At 41.5% G+C, this 22,231-nt stretch overlaps 1 protein-coding gene and 1 long non-coding RNA gene across 2 annotated transcripts in view; one reads left to right on the top strand and one right to left on the bottom strand.

Annotated features, from left to right (window-relative positions):
- The window catches only part of HHIP (hedgehog interacting protein), a 115,417-nt gene extending 99,644 nt beyond the window's left edge, over positions 1-15,773 (bottom strand). The window contains exons 1-4 of the mRNA XM_070769056.1: positions 14,958-15,773; positions 8,795-8,987; positions 1,387-1,543; positions 547-748 (exon numbers count right to left, since the gene is read on the bottom strand). Of these exons, the coding sequence (XP_070625157.1) occupies positions 547-748; positions 1,387-1,543; positions 8,795-8,987; positions 14,958-15,239 (834 nt within the window). The 5' untranslated portion in view covers positions 15,240-15,773. The remainder of the gene's footprint in view (positions 1-546; positions 749-1,386; positions 1,544-8,794; positions 8,988-14,957) is intronic.
- A 1,498-nt stretch (positions 15,774-17,271) lies between these two features.
- On the top strand, positions 17,272-19,651 carry LOC139176839 (uncharacterized). The gene is made up of 3 exons (XR_011561314.1): positions 17,272-17,364; positions 18,097-18,439; positions 19,236-19,651. It is a non-coding gene; the product is annotated as an uncharacterized lncRNA (long non-coding RNA).
- The last annotated feature ends 2,580 nt before the right edge of the window (positions 19,652-22,231 follow it).

The raw sequence follows: 22,231 nt of genomic DNA on the forward strand, positions 1-22,231 counted from the left end.
GAATTCAAATTGAAGAAGCAAGGAAGGAGGCAATAGATGCACTTATATGTTATAAAGGTGGCTAGTTATATAAAAAATATTTGACTTACCTGTAAAAATATTGTACAAGGAAATCACAGTATAAATAGCATATCTTATGACACAGAGTCAAACAAAGATGTAGTGAAAGAATGATTTGCGATTGCCAAAATAACCCAAAGGCCTCTTTGTTTCTGCTGGCAGATGCTGATATACAATTCTAATGCCTGTTAAACAGTATTTAAGCAAATATTTTATAAAACCAAGAATCATTTTAAGTATGTCAATTACATAGGGAAACCAAGTCAAAACACCAATCTGATTGCACTGCTTAATCATCACCAAATAACATGAAAAATGTAATGTCATTGTCCTGATGTAGTGGTCATAATTATTGTTTCCCTGTGTTGCCTCCTTATTTTCTCCTATATTCTTTCCTTTATTGCGAAGAAACACCTTTAGTGAGGATAACACTAAAATAAAATTAACATAGCCAGAGCAAAGATAAATAAAATTTAAAAAGCCAACCTTTATTCCACTCTGAACAAGTTTGTGAATGTCCAAATAAGGCTCCTTGAAAATTTCTCCTTCGGGGGTAAGTATCTTCACGTAACCTTCTTTTTCCAGAATGAAGAGGCGGTGGGAGCCATCCCCACTCTGAAGGGCGCTGACAGGCTGGCGCAGCCCACTCACAACCTCCTGGATACAGAAGCAGTTGTGTTTGTGCTTTCTAAACAAATTAAAGAAAACCAGTAAGCTTTTCCTGAGATGAAGGAGGTAAGAAATGTATGTAGCATCCTTTTCAAAATATATTTCCTCTAGGAATCAATGAAGGGCTGCTGACCCAAGGTCCCAATCTGATTCTCTTAAATTCTTTTCAATGGGAAAAAAAAAAACACCTCAAAACGCTTTCTATCAGAAAGCAAAGGAGAGAATCCAAACACATACGTATTTTAAATTTTTCACAAGCTCACTATCTCATCTTTCAGTGACTCCAATTAAAATCAGCATTACTCACAGTAATTAAACCTTACAGAAAGGTACTGAAAGGTCTAAGATCTATTTATAAAAGTCTGTTTAGCTAATAATAATTGTGCTGAATGTTTCTACAGTGCCATAAGCTAACAACAATCATACAATTCCAGTTTAAAACTATACTCAAGCTCATAATAGAAGATTAGTAGTCTCAGCATTAAAGATATTTAAGTGAATATAATTTTAGAGAAGCAAACTACCAAAAAAAAAAAAAAAAAACATCTGGAGGATATAACTGCTGGACATGAGCATAGACAGATGACTCATTGTTAAAACCACAAGGCTTGCCAGGTTTTTGTTTTTTAAGATTAAATAACATTTATCTTTATGAACCTGCTGATCTCTTCCACTTTGTCATATTCTTCCATCTGGTCCAAGTAGTTAGAGGCTGGTCCTCTGATTTGTTTTCTTGGAAAATCAGGAAAGCACAGGCCACCATCTTTTCTTGCATAGTAAAAGCAAAACTCATCAGCAGTAGTTTGAAGTAAACCTTTAAAAAATGTAAAAAGATGCCTTAGAAATATTTAGTGTTATGGTAAAAACACCACATTTGAAAGACAAAATATAGGTCAAGAATTTTAGGAATATTCTAGGAAAATATATAGACAAAAAAAATAAAAGGAAAGAACATTGTATTTTGGTTTGGGATTTCCATTTCTTTTTAAATCAAACATTTAAAGTTGCAGTGCAAGTGAAACAATATTGTATTAGATGTCTTAAAAGGCTCATATGAAATAGAGCTAGTATGAACCCAGCATTAATTGCATTGACTCTATTTTCAAACCTTCCCAGTTTCCAAGTGTCACACTTTCACATTCATCTGATGACTATTCAGCACTTTTTCCCCTACCATATTAATAACTTCCTAAGAAGAACAAATTGCAGTCAAGAAAGAGACAGACCATCAAGAGCCAGTTTGGGTCATTTTAAAACTCTTACTCTATTGTCACTCATACATGATTAAATGATAAATCTAGTTACTATCCCAAGGTCATACATTATATGCCACAGTAAATGACTGACTCCCTGCAATGATCAAGGCATGAATTGATGCCAGTAACAGAGCCTCTGTATTCAAATGTGTCGGTGCCTTTTTCTTGCTCACTTACAGAAGACTATTTTTTAACACAAAAATAATCTTTAAAATATTCTTTCAATCTTCTCAAACAGAAGAGCTGACATACTACTCCTCACTGAAAAAAAATTAATTAATATGAGCCAAAACAAAAATGCAGACTTAAAGGGATCTGAATGAAAGGACTTATTTTTTCATTTCTTACATAGTAAGCATTTTTACCAAATAAAAAGTTGAATAAGAAAGAAGATCTTACCACAGAAAAGAATTTTGACATGACTTTTACAATTTGAGTTAATAAGGTAGGTTTTTGGTTTTTTTTTTGCAGGGAGGGTGTAATGGCTAAGATTCACTTCCATATCTGACAATTTTGTTATTAAAATATGACATTACTATCAGAATTGACTCTTGGTTCAGTTCAGTCGCTCAGTCGTGTCCGACTCTTTGCGACCCCATGAATTGCAGCACGCCAGGCCTCCCTGTCCATCACCAACTCCCGGAGTTCACGCAAACTCACATCCATCGAGTTGGTGATGCCATCCAACCATCTCATCCTCTGTCGTCCCCTTCTTCTCCAGCCCCCAATCCCTCCCAGCATCAGAGTCTTTTCCAATGGGTCAACTCTACTGCTGTCCCAAATTCCTGCTTCTGATTTCATACCTTCAATTATGCTCAGTCCCTTGATTTTTATCTAACAAATCAAACTATTTTACTCCCACGTAATCAGGTAATGTAGCTGAGGTTTAGAAGTTGTATAATGGATGCAAGTTTGCAAGTATTTGTAAGAAAAAGAACTTGGAATTTGGGAACAACCAAGTGAGGCCCATCAATGGAATATGAAAGACACTAAAAAGTTGATTTTCTGTGAGCTTAACCCAAGTCCCCTCCAACCTGAGCGACTTCACTTTCACTTTTCACTTTCATGCATTGGAGAAGGAAATGGCAACCCACTCCAGTGTTCTTGCCTGGAGAATCCCAGGGACGGGCACAGAGTCGGACACAACTGAAGCGACACAGCAGCAGCAACAGCAACCCAAGTCCCCTCCAACCTAAGACTAACTAACCTTGGAATCTGAGGGTCCCACAGGACTAAAACATAATATATATTTTGATCTAACTTGTGGGTGAAGTGTATTATCCCTGAATTTCTGAGACAGATTCTTCAATGCTGATACCTGACTAACCCATTGAGACAGGGCTTCCCTGGTAGTTCAGCTGGTAAAGAATCTGCCTGCAATGCGGGAGACCTGGGTTCGATCACTAGGTTGGGAAGATTCCCTGGAGGAGGGCATGGCCACCCACTTCAGTATTCTTGCCTGGAGAATCCCATGGACAGAGGAGCCTGGCAGGTTGTAGTCCATGGGGTCGCAAAGAATCGGACATGACTGAGCAACGAAGCACAGAATTGGGAGACATCTTATCTTTGGGAAGCAGGTGAGTAAGAGGTGTCATTGGGTGTGTGTGTGTGTGTTGTGGGGATGGGCAGAATAAGGAGCCATGGTAGCTGGGAAGGGTGCTCCCTGGAAGTGTGTGTGTGTGTGTGTGTGTGTGTGTGTGTGTGTGTGTGTGGTGGGGGATGGGCAGAATAAGGAGCCATGGCAGCTGGGAAGGGTGCTCCCTGGGAGGGGTAAGGCAGATGGAAGGAGGTTATCTTTCTTTGAAAAATCCAGGGATTAGAAATTGAGGAGAGCAATAAAGGTTGCAAAGGCATTTACTCATCTTCAGCAATTTACTGTTCGTAAGAAATTAAGTTTTCTCTTCCATTCTTTAATGGCTAAGCATCAGAGGAAAACTGCACAGTGGTGTTCAATAATTCTGTCTGAGGTAAAAAGAAGAGAAGGAAAACTGAGTTGCTAAATCAAACTTTTTCCAGTTTTGGCCCAGATGTTTTGGGGAGCTAGATGTTTTATATATAAATACAGATATAGATCTGTAGATAGAGATATATATTTACCTTCAGGCAGGAAGTTCTCTATGCCAATATGATGCATGCAGGAAGACTGCTATACTATGGATATATTTATAACTGAATATGTGAAGGAGAAATTTTGTTTTAACTTTGTTTTACCTGCAGGGGTCACACATAAATTTCAAAGTACGACTCAGAGAACATTTTGAGTTCATTTTTAAAAAATAATCTGTTTTTCAACATTATAGTCTGCAAACCCATACCATTTTAAGGGGAAATAAATGAATAATCCCCGTGGCTGATTGCATTTTGTAAGGAATTATTAGCTAGGGACAAATATGAGGAAATGAGAAATGGTTTTCAAATGAAACATCTGAAGATCAATGAGTACAGATTCATAAACTCTGACACTCCAGAGATATTATGCTGTCTTAGCAAATTAAACAAAACCAGAGTGCTACCAATGAATTATTCTGAGGTTTTTACAGTATTAAAGGCAAACTGAACAATCTAAGTGGGAAGAAGGGAGCCAACTTAGAGGACTTTTACATAAACATATGGGCATTTTCTGACCATTATGATAATATGAATGGAAACATCTAATACTTTTATTAGTACTTTATCTTAAATGATCTGATTTTATAGACAGTGATGGATAAGATACATTTTCTGTGAAGAGCTAAAAGGGGATCTGGTTTTGGGACACTGGGCTAACATTTATTTCCTGGGAGGATACAACTTAGCAAATGGTACCCTTCTGTTTAAAAGGAGACCCTGAAGAGCATTTTACTGAAGGCTGCCGCTCACCCTGATTATCATCCTATGATCAGGTCCACCAGTGATGGGAGTACACTGATGATCCCAGCAGCTGTAATGGTTTTATAACTCCTGATAATTTATCAGATGTTTGGAACTATAACTCTTCTCCCGTCTTACTATACCACAAAGCACCCTGTAAAATACTGGACATGTAAATAAATATTCTCTATGCAGTTTTCTAAGCTCTAGCTTTTCCCTAAGCAAGTATGCCAGAGAAAAGCTACTTTTCCTCATTCTCTCTGCTGTTTATATAGATGAGGAAAAAATGGAAAAACCCCACCATCTGTAAGGCTTGGACTGGAAAGCATTTTCAAGCAGAGGAGGTAGATCTGAGTGTATTAATCCATCCATTCTGGCTTGCTCTCTGGAGCACTAATGAGACACAAGTGTAAGATATCTGACTAGGGGTCAGGAGTGGCTGTGGACTTGAGAAACTCAGTGGAATCAAATCCATGACCTTGGCCTCTTTAGCAATGGGATTAAACCAGTTGAACTAATTGTGTACAAACAGTTCACACAACCCTCATCTACAGCTGAGAGATGATAGTCCGAGAGTGATAAAAATCATTATGGTAATGAGTATAAATGTAAAGGAAGAAGCAAAACCCCAGAGGTACCCTTTCATGTCCTCTCCACAGAGTGTACTTATTAGGTCATCATTTAGTGAACAGCAAAGCATCTCTTCTGTTCATCGTAATTCAGGCAGAAGAGACCCATGGTATTGAGAAAGGAGTTCCATGGTTTTTGTTTTTTTTTTTTTAATGAAATTTGGGGATTTTTTAGAAGCTTTAAGAGTTTATCTCCCTCACTAAATTCACAGCTGGAGATTATGATCAATAAAGCTCCAGTATATCTTTACTGCTGCTGCTGCTGCTGCTAAGTCGCTTCATAGATGGTAGCCCACCAGGCTCCCCCGTCCCTGGGATTCTCCAGGCAAGAACACTGGAGTGGGTTGCCATTTCCTTCTCCAATGCATGAAAGTAAGAAGTGAAAGTGAAGTCGCTCAGTCATGTCTGACTCTTAGCGACCCCATGGACTGCAGCCTACCAGGCTCCTCCATCCATGGGATTTTCCAGGCAAGAGTACTGGAGTGGGGTGCCATTGCCTTCTCCATATCTTTACTGCAGTGATTTTTAACTTCTTTATTTGTTGTGGAAATAAGCAGACCATGAATTTTTCTGAATTAAAGTTTCTAGAAAGTTGCTGTCTTTTGGGCAGACGTGTATCGCAGAGTGAATGGCACTTTCTTAAAGCTGTGGGGGTAAAGCAAAGGGATAGATCATTTATGTGTTTAATTCTTCATGTATTGGGCCATGGGGGAAGAAATGAAGATGTCTCTGAAATTATTTTCTCTCTTTCAACTCTTCTCAGCAGTCCTTAAGGTCCCTTCCTCTACATGTTTTTGATTTGCAAAAAGATGAGGCTGATGAGGACAGGTTAAAAAAAAACAAACAGAATCACAAAGCAGCTGTTTTTCACAATGTTGAATTTCAAAGACGAGCAAACCAGGACATTAAATAGACTTAAGAAGGTGAAAATATTACAAAGTCGCTTTTTGAGCAGTTTCTGAAAAAGGAGTGCTCTAGAATTCTAAAGAGCCTTCTGTGTTGGGGGCCAGGGCCAAGGGGAAGGTTGTCATCTGATTTATCATACTTTAGGAAATGGTAACCTGTGTGCCATGGATCAGCCTGGCTAACAAATCGATCGACACAAACAGTGTTTTATTACAGCTCACTTTGGGGACATGTATTTAGAGCGATTATTAGCATTTGATGGATGCAGAGGAATCCCCTCGGTTTCGCTGCTAACGCCTGCCGGCCCAGCCCTGAAAGTCACCCTGGCCGCTCCACCCACCACTGGAGCGCAGCTTTCATCTGGTTATCTTTCAAGGCAGCCTGGGTGGCCACCAAAAGCACTTGACATCTTGATGCACTTCAGCAGTTTTACATATATACAAACTTTGGAGAAAAATAAATTTGTCATTCGTCACCACATATGTTGATCTGGGGAGCAAGGTGCTTACAGTTTGGTTCCTGAGCTGTTTGCTGGGCTCTCTCTTTCAGGGGATATTGCTTTTTGTTGTTTGTTTTGGAAGCTAAAATAACTTCAAATAAAGGAAGCAGCCCACAGATGAGTCTCTCAATTCAGCCTAGTGGTATTTATCTCTAGGAGATAAAAACGCTGAGTGTCAGTATCATTTTCAGTTTAGAGTGGTAAAGGCAAGCCTTCCAGACTGGAAGTTTGCAGCAAACCTTGATGGGACCTAATCTGTTATCACTTCTCGGCAGGCCATCTAGGCAACCGTGACCTATTCTACTTTGCTTTGGGGAATGTGATAAAGAGGAAGAAACAGCTGGTTTAAGGCAAAACTTAGAAACATGGCTGTAGTTTATAAAGTCAATAATAATATTTTCACATTGAATGGGTTTAGATACATGTTATGGTACACCAAAGGAAGCAAGCAACCCTAGTCAAAATGTTTTCTTAGGCTATTAAGAGCACTCTATAAAAAAAAAAAAATACAAAAAATACACGTTTCTGGGTCAGAGAAAAAAGTAAAATGTGCACAGCAGTTTAAAAAAAACTGTTCCAGTGCATCCTACAGTTCTTAAAAGCTTGTCTTTTACTTCAATGCCACTGAGTTTTAGAAACTGTTAGCATCAGTAGATTTGTTTGTTTGTTACACTAACTAAACAGAATCTGTCTTATGAAATTCTTTTCTACCTCTGTGTTGATTCTTCCAACTAAAGCAACAACCACCAGGGTTTACAAGCCTCACATGGTAAAATTAATCAGTGCCCAAGAACTTATGTTCATTAGGGTCCAAAATATGGCCATGTATATCTGGGACATTAAAAGCTTAAGAACTTGAACTTTATCTCGCCTATAAGTTTCTCATTGTATACAACCGGATTAAGGCTTTAAGGTGTTCTGAGGCTACCAGGTAGCTCAGTGGTAAAGAAGCCACCTACTAATGTAGGAGACTTGGGTTTGACCTTTGGGTCGGGAGGATCCCCTGGAGAAGGAAATGGCAATCCACTCCAGTATTCTTGCCTGAGAAATCCCATGGACAGAAGAGCCTGGCGGGCCACAGTCCACGGGGTTGCAAAGAATCGGACATGACTGAGCACACACACACACACACACACACACACACACACACGGCTCAATTTTCCTCATCTGTCAAAGGGACACAACTAGAACTTTCCTATCTCCCTCACAGGCTTTATGAGAGGCAATCAGTCATTATATGTAAAAGTACTTTCTAAGGTGTTACGTTAAGGGGGGCTTTCAAATTATATTTTATTTAAGGAAATACCTTAAAAGTCAGTGGACAAACTGTGCTTACATATCAACTGTGTGGAAGGAGAGGTTGTCTTGATAGTGACACTGATGAGTAAAGACACCAATGAGAAATCTGTATCAATAATCCAGCATGTGTAAAGATTACCAACTGTATTATCAGTTTAACAAGAAATGTAAAACACTTCAACAAAACAATGTACTGTTTGTAGGGTGAAATGACAGTTATCCTTTTAGCAGCAATACAAGGTTACAAGTTTTTAACTGTTAATTACGAGGTAAAAATAGATATTTTGAAAGGAAAGGCAAGATAAATTTTACACCCTTGTAAAGCAAGCGTTTGGGCTTCCCTGGTGGCTCAGTGGTAAAGAACCTGCCTGCCAATACCTTGAGAGCTGGGTTCGATTCCAGGGTCAGGAAGATCCCCTGGAGAAGGAAATGGCAACCCACTTCAATATTCTTGCCTAGGAAACCTCATGGACAGAGAAACCAGGCGGGCTATAGTACAGGGGTCGCAAAGAGTTGGACGCGACTAAGTAACTAAACTACGCCAACGAAGCAAGTGTTTAGGAACAAGTATCTTGGAAAGCTATTCTGCAGTAGTTGATTTCACTTAATCATTTTTTTTTTTTTACCTGGAATATGGCCTCGGCAAGTATAAAAGAATTCTGTGCAATAGTCTTTGCAGAGCAAGGGAAGTACCAGATCTCTTTCCAAGGCTTCTCTCTCAGGTGAGTAGAACAGGCTCTGAGAATGTGGAGAGCAAACGGCACACTTGATTTCCTCCAGTAACTTCCCGCATTCTGTGTTGTTGGTAACAGAAAATATCTGAAAGCCAGAAATTAGAAAAAGACTTCTGTTTAGTTCTACGAAGTTAGGTTTAGTTATGTTTTTTTTGGGGGGCGGGGAGCGTCTCATAGAAAGAGAAAAGTTCATTTAGCCAATGCTGTGGTCTGCAAAGAATCACCAAGTCACAATTCAGAACACCTTTATAAGGATGCAAGCACAGTTTCTTGGCTTCCCAGGTGGCTCTAGTGGCAAAGAACCTGCTTGCCAATGCAGGTAAGAGATGCAGCTAAGAGAAACAGGTTTGATCCCTGGGTCAGGAAGATTCCCTGAAAGAGGGCATGGCAACCCACTCCAGTATTCTTGTTTGGAAAATCCCCTGGAAGAGGAGCCCAGCGGGCTACAGTCCACAGGATTGCAAAGAGTTGGACACGACTGAAGTGACTTAGGCAGTCTCTTGGGTTGGGATGGGAGGGCAAAGGGTAAGGATGCACAGACAGGCTTCTTACTCTTGTACATCATCAGTCTGTTTGTCCTTCAGGTGTGAAAAGTTAAATGACAATTATATTTAAGACTCCTTAACTCTTTTTCTCACCCTGCCTTAAAGTATATACTGACTGACATTTAATTTGAAGACTCCAAATATCTTTATCCAACTCTATGTAAAGCAACTTTTTAACACGTGGCTTTTTTGTATCTTGGGTAAAAATCTCTTTCATTCCTGGAATGCCTAATGAGATTCATAAAGATGTTATTTAAATAATATTGTTCTCATTTGAATTAATTTACAATCTACAGATTGCCTAGGGAAAGTTTTCTAAAGTGTGGGAAATATCTTCTTTTCGTGTTCTACAAAAATAATACCTGAAGCTGAGTAAAACAGGTTTAAGACCAACTTTTATTATTCTTTATATCTTAGCCAGGAAAATTTTTCTAACTAGATCCTCAGGTATATGTACGAATAAACACAAGACTTTAGTAAAAGTGTTTTTGTATAGTATTTAATGAGTTTTAATGAAAAAGGGGCATACAGTATTATTATGTCTTTTATATCAATAAGACTAATTTGACAGCTACTGATTCATTGAGGTTAGAAATTTGTAGGTAAAATAGATCTCAGTGTTTAGAACTAACTTTAAAAAACTGATTTCAGGACCTCCTCTAAAAAACAGAATATCAGCACAATATTTGATACATGAAATATAGTACTGTCAAATCAAGCATTGATTTTTCATATTAAAAACACCATAATGAGGTAGAATTTCATACAAAAACTTCCCAAGTTTTCCCAGTTTATATAACTACGTTTACACTTATTTCTTTAGAACTATGAACTGAAATTAACATTTTAAACTCTAGATCACTGTTTAAAGCAAGTATTTCATCTCGAGTTGAGGTTCTAATTTGACTAAACTGAGTGACTCATATGGCTTCTGTTTTTTTAGGATAAAGATATTCTAGGTGATCACAAACTTTGGATCTGAAAGAGCAAAGCAACTAGAAGGACAAAAAAAGCTGCACACGAGGCATGCTGAAATTTTAGCATGTAGTAATTAAAAGTCCAATAGAGGCTACCCTGTTTCAGGAAAAAAAAAAAAATATGTGTGTACATATATGTATATGATGAGTTGTAACTATCTACAATATTCACAAACTTTATTAATAATTACAATTATGCTTACATTTTTATAATTTTATTTACATGACAATTGCTTAAACGGTTAAAGGTTTCTAAAAGGAAACATAGACCAGACACTTAGAATTTGCATTCCAAGAATGTTTTAAATGTCTTTTATTGTCCATACTCTGTCAGACCTCACCAGATCTACTCAATATTAATACTGTTCCACTTTGTTCTGTTTGTTTACCACATGGCCGTCCAGTAAGAACAAAACAACGGCAGGATGCTGAGGCCACCTCTTTTGCTGGCTGACAAACTGGAATGTAATTACCTTTGGTTTTATGGAGAATATGCAAGCTTAGATTTTTCATAGTTGAAACAAAATGATCCCCATACACACTCCCAGCTGCTATCCAGGAAGAGCTTGATTTTAGTGCCTAAAGAATTTTGTCTTTTACAATTTTTGGAATGTGTCCTGGCCACAAGGTCTCTCATCAAAAGTTTCAGAAACAGGATTCAATAAATTATCTGAAATCAAGTTTACAAATTATTCTTTGTAAAGTTGCACGCTGTCCCGGCCCAGCAGGATGGGAACATTTTGCTCTGTGTGGGGTCTGCAGTGTAAATACCTATTTGAAGATAGATAGAGCCATCATTCTGGCTTTGGTTTCAATGAACCAATAGTCCCACTGAAGTCAATTAAACTGACTCAGCCCAAGCTGCAATGCTGTTTTAGACAGATGAGTGCTGGTGTGTGTAGGGTATTTTTTTCTTTTTCTTCTTCTTTTTTTTGCCTATGTGTCTGTGTCTCTACAGGGCCTTAACTTTTATGTCTGACAATGTCATCAATCTTAAGAAGAAATTTAAGCTAATTTCCTGTTTCAATTTTTAAAAGCCATATATGAAACCATCAAATTATAGCGGTTTAAACTAAATATACTTTGGAAATCATGTAAAACTTCGAAACATTATTACAGTGTGCCTAGTAATGACTGTGGCTGTTGCTGACTAATTTATAACATCTGGCAGGTCATCCTTTAATCTTTAGCCACATGAAAGTAAAAATCCATAGAAGGAAGGTAAGATAAATCCTGGAATACACAGTGAAGCGTGGCCTACAACTACAGCTTATCAACAAATAGTAAAGCGGGTGACAGAGACCTTCTGTATTTCTCTTTATTTATCAAGTAACTGAACAAAGAGGATAAAAAGGCACGCACATGGGTTCGATGAGGGGACAAAAGGGGAAAATACAGGACAGTATATTAAGATGATGCCTGAAGATCACTTGGTACACAAGAAGTTATTTCTAAAAATCATATGCCTACAAGGTTGTTCAGCTGTTGGATAGAACACATGCGTCTCTGGACTGTAGTGCTGGATTATGTCATTAAAGAGTTCAGTTTCAATTTTAGGCTAATATGTAAATAGATCATTGTACTAAGGCAGCTGTTAAAGGGACCCCAGGATGAGTTATTTGTTTAGTTGGATGTGTTCAACAATAGCCTTTGTCCCTGAAAGAGCCAGAGCAAACAAATGATTGTAAAAGGGCACACTTGAAAACAATTACTTTTCACCCATTCCTTGACAGCTTTGGCTGTGAAACCACCCAAGGTAGAGAGAGCTTCTATGCCTCTGTGGCTACAAGTTAAGTTTTAGAAATGGGGGTATTTCAGTTGGTTGCAGATTCAATTTGGCTAATGGGAATTAGATCTTTTTAGCATCTTGTATTTAGAAGCTGCAAAAATATTGCTAAGACAACATAACTTTCTAGATTTTGGCAGTACTTATTTGTAACAGTAGTTAACCACCTCGTTACAGTTCACAAAACTACTAAAATATACAAAGAAAGGAAAATACAAAATAATTGATGAGAATAATACTGTGGCTAAGAATTGAACTCAATTACATTCAATAGTTCCTTACATATTAAAGAAAATGGGTTAGCCTGGAAACTGGACTTAATTGCTCAGCTAAGCATGATCAATATTCTCTACCTAATTTGCTACTATTTGTCTATGAAGTTTCTTCCTTTAGGAAAATGCTACTCCTGTAGTTTCATGAAAATTTGCAGAAATCTTTCTGGGGAAATTTTTTTTTTTCCATAAACAAAAAAGGGCCCTTTAAAATAGCCATCATCTCTCCTGTACACACATTATGAAATAAGACCCTAACATACATTATAAGCCAGGAAGGCTTAGGGGAAAAAAGGGAAACACAGAAGTTTATTATAAAATAACATGTTTTAAAAACTATTAAAACTTGAGAACGAACATGGTTTGAGAATGCATATGCAGAACCATGTTACATCTCTGATTTGAACAATTTAAGTATTGTTGATTTATAAGCCACTTGTAATGGAACCAGCCAAAGTCTCGTGTACCAACTTTAATTCAGACACGTTTTCCACATGAGTAGGGGTTTGTTGGAGATTGGAAGCACGTAAAACAGAAGGAATGTGGATCGCTAACGTGGCAGATTGCTTCCTAAAGAATGATTTCTTTAAAAAAAAATTATATAACTTCTCTTAAGGGTTATAACTCTACGCCCAGCCCCCCATCCCTCCCCCAGCTCCCCATTACATTTAGCCAAGAAAAAGTTGTCATTCCTCCTGTACCTGGCTGAGTTCAGTATTGCAGGGGTCTGCGGATCATTGGTATACTCATACATATATCGCACATGGGGAGGCTTCATGGCAAATATTTCTAAATCTTTATCTGAATCTCCTGGTTCTGTCCAGCTCCTGGTAAAAACCCTGGAGCGGCTGTGAATGGAGTGATTTTTGTACTTTAATTCAATTAAAACCCAGGAGCTTAATGACATTGTTTTGAATAAAATGCTGCAATATCTGTTCCCTGCATCTCAGACTACTGCTGCATATGGTAAGAATAAAGAGAGAGCTGGAGCTGAAAACCTGCAGCAAGACAGTTCTCACTCAGCTGGGAATAGAGGGAGTTGGACAAATGCTCCCTCAAAAGGCATGAACATTTGGACAGAGCTGGGGACTGAAAGCGAATGATGTTCTCTGGTTTCACCCATTAGTGAACCAACTAACAAACACAATGGTGTTGTTGTTATTCTTTCGCCATAAGCGACAGGACTCTGTGTGTGGGCAGCACTTTAGTGGGGAGGAGGATAAGTCGACCCCTTTTTGTCCTATTGATTTTTTCCCATTTGCATGACTTGAGCAAATTAAATGATGCAATATGGCTTTTTGTTACACAACAAAGTGAGAGATACCACCCAGACACATATGTTGATTCGTAGGAGCTGTTTACATGAGAATAGAGTGAAATCTACCGTGAACTGAGCATAAAAATTAGATTCAGCCTGGGTACTTTTTTTTTTTTTTTTTTTAATGCCTGGGCCAGCAAGACTGAAGCACAAGTTTTCCAAGAGTCTCTCAGACCTTGACAACTGCAGTGTTCTAACTGAGGAATTCTTAATTAAACCTAAAATGGGGAAAGGGAGGGGGAGCAAAGACACCTGATTGTTTATTTCACGGGCAGAGACTGTTAATGACCCAACCCCTCGGTCTTTCCTTGGAGTACAGTAGAGAACACACATTACTGCAACCCAGGGCAAGAAAGAAGTGGCAAAACTCAGATAAGCATGTCTTAACACCCAGCCAACACTATATTCATATTTGTTTAAACTTATAAACATTGGGAAACTGTAAATGCCACTGTCCCCAAAACAAGTTCCTAGAGAAGACGTTTCTACACAAGTACCACTGAAAGCCCGATTTTATAACGTTACAAAACATGTCAGGAGGAGAATCGCCACGGTTTTCTACGATAAACACGCTCCAGCCAAATCTTTCTCCAATTCTGGGGTTCTAAACTGGACTACCAGGAGTTCCTTTTAGCTGTTTAACTATTGTAACGCAGGACACCTCCCCCGCCTTCTGACCGGGCTGGGGATCTTACACCAACCATGCTTCAACATCCTTTACGATTCAATCCTCTCTCTAACCGAGCACGTGGAGAAAACTGCACAAATCTTTTTACCCTAGAAAAACCGGAAACCACAGCCACCTTCATTTACAGTTTCACCGCAGCCAGTGCCCGATTCGATCCAAAACACACTGTTCATCGCGATTCTTTTAAAATATTTACCCGGCCCAGAATGCGGGTACCACAGAGGCTTCTCTTTTCAGAGACAAGCAGTTTTGCACAGCATCCCGCCCGCGGACTCTTGGGGGCGGGAGAGGTGTCTGCGCACCCCAGAGGAACACACAAACGAATCACGCTAGCGCTTTAGAAAGTTATCAAGAAAGACTCCCCCAGACAAGTTTGGCCCCTCTTCAGCCACCAGCATCGCCGGAGCCTCAGGAAACCCCACCCAGTCACTATGCCAATCTCGCAGCTGCGAGGCGGGTGCATGCCTACCTTGCTGTCCAGGCGCCCCAGCCCGGGGCTGTCACTCCGCAAGCAGCAGGACAGTCGAGGGTAGAAGCCACCACACAGCATCTCTCCCCCACTCAGCAGTTCCGGCTGGGACATCATCCGCCTATCTTTCTTTTTCAGGCGCTTCGGGGGGTTCCCATTCAGGCACCTTCTCCTCCTCACTCCGCTCCCTTCGCTTCTTTCCCCAAACTTAGCATCTCCTTCAAAGAAGCCCAGAGCCACGGCCAACAGCAGCAGCTTAAAGGACAGCATCTTCAGCATCATCTGCCCCGCGCGGCAGGGGCTGGGCGCGGGAGGTGGAGTGGGGGGAAGGTCACTGCCCAGCAGGGGCACTCGGGCGCAGCTCCGGGAAGGGGCTGCGGGGCAGCAGGACACTCGGGAGGCAGAGAGAGGTGGCGGGGGAGAGAGGGTGCAGAGCGATGCAACTTTGCAAAAAATAAAAGACAAGGCGATGGGCCCGATGCCTCAGGGGAGCCGGAGGAGCGAGATAAAGTTGTGAGGTTGACACCGTTTGCAGTGGTGCCAATGTCAGTCGGGTGGGGGGCTTCCTGATGCGGCTGAGAAGTGGGAGGAGGAGAAGGAGGTGGGAGAGGAGGAAGAAGAGGAGGAGAAGACGGCCACAGATGTTCACTGGTCCGTGTAACGGGAGTTGTGTAGGTGAGACAGTACCAGGAACAGACACGGCGGCGGCGGCGGCGGGGCAGGCGGAGGCAGGGCCAGCGCTGGGCTCTAGAGGATGCTGAGGTCTCCTCTGCCGGCGGCTGCAGCTTCTCACACAGCCTCTCATGTTTCGTTCCCTCTTTTCTTCTTCTTTTTAACTAGCGCGCGGGGAGGTGCTGCCACCGCGCGCCCCTTGACGTCACCGCTGCTCGCGCGCCCCCGCCCGGGCTGGGGGAGGGGAGGGGGCGGCCCCGGCGCGAGCGCGTCCCCCGGCCCCGGCGGCCTCTAGGGTGCGGCAGGGAGGGGCCGCGGCGGCGGGCGGAGGGGGAGGGCCCGGCGGAGCCCTCGGAGCCAGCCTCGAGGGCGCGGGTGTCCGGCCGCCGCCTGGCCGCGCCGCCGGGCTCGGGTTGGGTGGGGGCCGTGCACGGCTCTGGTCCCCCCAGCCCGCCCCCTCCGGACCGGGGCGCGCGGTCCGGTGGCTCTCTGTCCGTTCCTCGCTCCTCACGCAGCCCCTCCGCACGACCCCGCGCGGAGGCGCCGAGAGAAAGTGAGGAAGAGCAGGCTGCGGGAAGTGAGAAGGGAGGGGACCCTTCCAGGGCCTCCCCTACCCCGGCTCCGACCCGCCCCTTGCCCCGGAGGGAGGGTGAGCCGAGTGGGCTGGAGTTGTGGTGGGGGAGCATTTCGGCCCCTTTCCCCACCACCCTGGCCCGCGCGACTCCTCCATCCCCTGGCGATTTCCAGTGAGAAGCTCACGCCGGTACAAATCTTCCTGGGGTCACATTGAGAGGCGGGGATATAGCCCAGATGCTGCAAGTCGCTGAGAATGTGCAGATGAAGACTGTGCCGAGATTTACCTCTCCATGCCTAAGTCCTGCGCGCGCCTTAAGTGGCACAAGCGCCTGTGCGTGGGGTGGGGTGTCGACGCCTCTTGGGAGAACTGCTCCCACCTGGGTCCTGGGCGGGCTGGGTCCGGACGCCCCTTTCCCTGGCCCCACCTGTGCCCTGGAGCGTAGCTGGGCCCCGCTGGCGCTTTCTGGAGAACAGAGGAATACCCCAGGTGGAGGAGCGGAGGAGAAGCGGGCATTGGAATCAGCGTTCGTTTTAAATGGAAAAGAAAATGCAAAAATCCTGGGGAGATTCCCGCAAGGGTGTAAACACGGAGGCCCTGGAGATGGAATTAGTAGTAGGTTTGCGCGCGTCAAGGGGCTGGATGCGCTACTTTTCCAGTGTACCTAAATAGAGGAGCCCCTTCCCTCCCCCCAGCTAGACAAAGTCTAAAGTGATCTGTGCCTTATCCGAGCGCGGTGATGTGACATTAACTGGATTCCCCCACAAGTCGGCATCGGAAGGAATCTCTACGAAGTTGCATCACAAAGTGTGCTTTCTGTCCACTTGAGTGTTTAACTAGGGGAGCTCATTTTCTGGTACAGGGGTTCTGAGGAGGAGATGAGGCAGTTTTCTCATTTTGGCAATGGAGGAACGTTCGCCATATTTGGGTTTGCTTCACTTTTCCAACACAGACTTGGTCGAGCTAATGTGAAAGTTTCTTGACAATGGGTGTGGATAACTGACTAAATATTGTTAAAGTGGTCGCAGTGGCTAGATAAGGCTTCTGCCCCTTTCTCTTCCAGGGCCTGGATTTGCTAGTGGAACTAAGTTTTTCCCGAAAGAGGTGACAGAATAACTGAGAACAATCTGCTGGGCTGTGGAATCCAGTCCTGAGCTCACTGTAAGTGCCCCTATGACGTACTTAACATTTCTCCCAGGGGCTGTTGTATACACAAGACTTCTGTATACTTGTGATCCCAAATGCTCCTTGTGATCCCACAGACTACTTTATCTGACACTCTCCCTGCCCCGTTGAAGACTTTTTAATATAAAATAAATCATAGAGCTATAAAGACTTTAAGGCTTTAAACTCTTGTTTAATAAACAAATCTGGAAAGGAATCCTGTCGAGATTAAGTCATTTGCACAATCTCGTCTAATTAGGTGTTTAAAAACCCAGTCTAGGTTGCTTTCCACTATCTAAGGTTTTATTCCCAAATACCAGTGTTATGTTGGGTTTCCAAAATAAAAAATACTTTAAAAATTATATTTCAGTGGTTTGAGCTCCCACTCCAAGTGATGAATTTTTGGAACAGGCCTTACTTACGGTTTGTGTTTAAAGACTAAGGACATTTAAAGGTAAATTAATTTTGGTTTTAAGAAAATTGTGCAGATATTATAAACTGAGACCCTAAGTTAAAGATAGTTTATAAATGATTACTGAAACGAGACACAGTTGTTCCTTCTTGATCCCGGGAGCTAGAATTGATCCCATCTGCTGTTAGTCACGACAATCCATAATTTGGGTCACTGATGAGTTAGTTGCATTTATTTTCAGTGCCACTGATAGAATTTCCAAATAGTCACCAAACAGTGTTATACAAGTGAACTAACTTCTGACTCATTTTTTGCAGAGGGAAATAGCAAACTCATCTATAACCAGATCTTCAGCATATTTTTTTTTTAAGAATCAAGAATCAACATTGAGCTATTTTCTGAAAGTAAACCATTAAAGCCCTCCTGGAGTCTGCCCAACGGTCTGCGAACTTGAACCTGAGAAATGGACTTGTTTTTCATCAGGGTGATCTCCTTCTTCAGCTGAATCATCAGAAGTGGTGAGACGAAAAGACTCCTACCCAACCAAACTGCTTCAGACAAATTCAATCAGTTTGTCAAGGAATGGAGCTGTATAGTGTGGCCAGATCACCATCTGCTTGCACCACCACTGAGCTGTCTCTCTACGACTGCCACCTACATGTAGGTTGTACCCAGTGCAGGGCATCCTGCTGAGGCAGGGCTTGGGAGCTGAAATCCTGCTCCATTCACCAAGCCAAGTTTATTGGTGCCTGGCCAAATGATGTGGCTTCTTTTTCTAATTTGCACCAGTGCACCCTGTACGGTCTAGTGACATGTCTGACCATCCCAATCCCATACCCCAGTCCTATCTGAGATTCTATTCCTTACCTCAGATGGATTCAAGGTTTTCATGAACAAATTAGGTGTCTTGCAAAAGATGAAATGTTTGACCCCAATTGAAATTAATTTCATAGGTGAAGCTCAAAATATTACCATATATAGGAATTATGTATATATTTATACATGTATGTATATACAGTTAAGTAGATACCATTGTCTATGTATCAGAAGTTAGCACAGTTTAAATGGGTAAATGTTTAAAATAAAACTATTTGGGGTATTTGAATCGGTTTCATATACGGATTTCTGGACTTCACAGAAATATGTGCTATTTAATTCTATTTTAACAAATATAAAGTGCCAGGCACTATACTAAACAATATGTATCCAGTAATGAAAAATAATACAAACATTCTGCTTCTAGTAGTTAATAATCTAGATCCAGAGATTGAACCCATGTCTTGTGTCTCCTGCATTGGCAGACGGGTTCCTTTCTACTGGCACCACCTCGGAAGCCCCAATAATCTAGTAAGGAAGAGAAATTATAAGGTCACAAATAAACTTGTGATTAAATAATTACAGTAAAGACTATGAAAGAAATGCTAAAATGGAGAATAACAAGGCACATTTATTTCAGATTAAGTGGCTGGAAGGAGCCTTTCTGTGAAAACGACATTTTAGCTGGGACCCGAGGATGAATTGGAAAGAGTGTGTGAAGTGAGTCCTCCATGCCATTTAAAGTACAGGAAAAAGAATGAAACATTGCCATCTGCAGCAGCTTGAATGGATCTAGAGATTATCATACTAAGTGAAGTAAGTCAGAGAGAGAAAGACAAATGTCATATCACTTATATGTAGAATCTAAAAAATGATACAAATGAACTTGTTTACAAAACAGAAATAGAGTCACAAACATAGAAGACCAATTTATGGTTACCAAAGAGGACAAGGGGGCAGGGAGAAATTAGGAATTTGGGATTAACACATACACACTTCTATATATGAAATAAACAACCAAGACCTACTGTGTAGCACAAGGTGCGTGCATGCTAAGTTGCTGCAGTCGTGTCCGACTCTTTGTGACCCTATGGACTGTAGCCCGCCAGGTTCCTCTGTCCATTGGATTCTCCAGGCATGAATACTGGAATGGGTTGCCATGCCCTCCTCCAAGGGAAATTCCCAACCCAGGGATCGAACCTGTGTCACTTACGTCTCCTCATTGCAGGCAGACTCTTTACCACTAGTGCCACCTGGGAAGCACCCCACCCCTGAGCTATATTCAGTATCTTGTAATAACCTCTCTTGGAAAAGAATATGAAAATATATAAACACGTATATATTTATGTATAACTAAATCACTTTGCTGTGTCACTTTCCTGAAACTAGCACAACAAACATTGTAATCAACTATATTTCAATGAAAAAAAAGAAAACCTTTGAATTCAGCATAGAATATGGTACATTTAAGGGAAAGCAGAATAAATAGCAAAATAAAGTAGACAGCTAAGATAGGAGAGGCTACAGGCCAAACTCAAAGCATATAGACTCCAGAAAACTAGTGAAGTTTTATTCATGTATTTGTCATTTCCTGTTACAAGTACCTTATCCTTGTTGAACTTTTTCTCTTTCTTTAAATTCTGGCTTTTCACTCAACTTCCCTGATGGCTCAGAGAGTAAAGCATCTGCCTACAATGCAGGAGACCCAGGCTCAATCCCTGGGTTGGGAAGATCTCCTGGAGAAGGAAATGGCAACCCACTCCAGTATTCTTGCCTGGAAAGTCCCATGGATAGACGAACCTGGTAGGTTACAGTACATGGTGTCTCAAAGAGTGGGACACGACTGAGTGACTTCACTTTCCACTTTCTTTCTAGGAATTTTATTTCTAACGGCATTTCAGCCATTGCTTCTCCTCTAATTAGCACTTATTTTCTTTGTTTTCTTTCGTGCACTGTTACTTCTCCGAGGTTTTTTTCATACATGGGAATTGAATGTCCATGTGACTGTAAACTCCATGAAGGCAGAAATTGCATTTCCTTCTTGATCACTCCAGCACAGTCTTGTACAGGCTCACAGTACGATGGGTGCTGACCTCTAGATAAATGCTGCTGATTGTCCAATCTTGTGTGACTCAATGCTTTTTAAAGGTTTTAACTAGAGAAAATATTTGCATTATAAATATTTTGAATTGTTATAACAGGAGGGAAGACACAACTTAAAGTGCACCCTTGCCAAGAAATTTCAGGAGACATTGCCACTAAAACGTGAGTCCCCTGAGGAAGGATGGCGAATAAATACAAATCCTTTAAACATTACAGACCAATTATAGTTCAAGTACACTGATGACAGTCACCGACAGGGCTGTTGGTAGGGGGTTTTATATAGTCTTTCAGATGTTTTCAAAAGTTGGCACCTGCCACATGCCAGATCCTGCTCTGGACACTGGGGACAAAGCAGTGAGCAAAACTCCTCTCATGGTGCTCTGTTCCATTGTGGGAGGCAGATAACAAGCAGTTACAGAACGTGCCAGAAAATGCTGAGTGCTGTAGAGGAAGGGGGTCATGGGAAGAGAGTACAGGGGCTGAGAAAAATAATAATTTTATTTAGTAAGACTCTACATACGAACGATTTCCCTTCCAAGAGTGCGTTCGTAATTCCAATCTAAGTCCAACAAAGTGAGCCTAGGTACCCAACTAACACAATTGGCTATGTAGTACTGTACAGTAATAGATGTGTAATACTTTTCACACAAATAATACATAAAAACAAACACAAAAGATAAGGGAACATTTTTGGTCTTTGATCTTAAGAAAACATTTTGATCTTACAATATCTTGGAAAGTACAGTAGTACAATACAATGGCTGTCATACAGGGGCTGGCATCGAGTGAACAGGCAAGACGAGTTCCTGGAGGAGGGAGAGAAGGTGGGAGATGGTAGAGCTGAAGGGTCGTCAGCAGTAGGTGACCAAGGGGCAGCCGCTGTTTCACTCACACCTGATGCTGATGGAATGCACATTCACATCTTTGAAACTTCACAACTTGAAGGTTCGTATGTAGGGGACTTACTGTTTACAGTGAGTCCTCTATATCCACAAGTTGTGCATCTGGGGGTTCAGTTAACTGCCATTGAAAATACTAAAAAAGATGCCATGAAGTTCCAAAAAGCAAAACTTGAATTAGCCGTGCACTGATGACTATTTACATGGCTATTACATAGTATTTACATTGTATAATAAGTAATCTAGAGATGATTTAACATATATATGGGAGGATGTGTATGCATTATATGCAAATACTATGCCATTTTGTATAAGGGACGTGAGCATGTGGATTCTGATAGCGAAGGTTCTAGAACCAATCCCCTAGGGATACCATGGGTGACTGTATGTTGTCAGGAAAGGTGTCTCCTGAGGTACAGGCAGAGACTGGGGAATAGATATTAGAGCAGAGTGGGCTACATGCATGCGGATGTCTGTAAGTATGGGGAAAAGTAAGTCAAAGGCCATAAAGCAAGCATGCTTGGTATGTTTAAGGATTAGCAGAGAGACCAGTGCAGCTGGAGCAGAGTGGGTGACAGAGGAAATGAGAAGAAATGAGGGCAGGCAATATGGGGCAGCCCAGAGCCCTGCATTG

Source organism: Bos indicus, chromosome 17, assembly GCF_029378745.1.
Source record: "Bos indicus isolate NIAB-ARS_2022 breed Sahiwal x Tharparkar chromosome 17, NIAB-ARS_B.indTharparkar_mat_pri_1.0, whole genome shotgun sequence".
NCBI lineage: Eukaryota > Metazoa > Chordata > Mammalia > Artiodactyla > Bovidae > Bos > Bos indicus.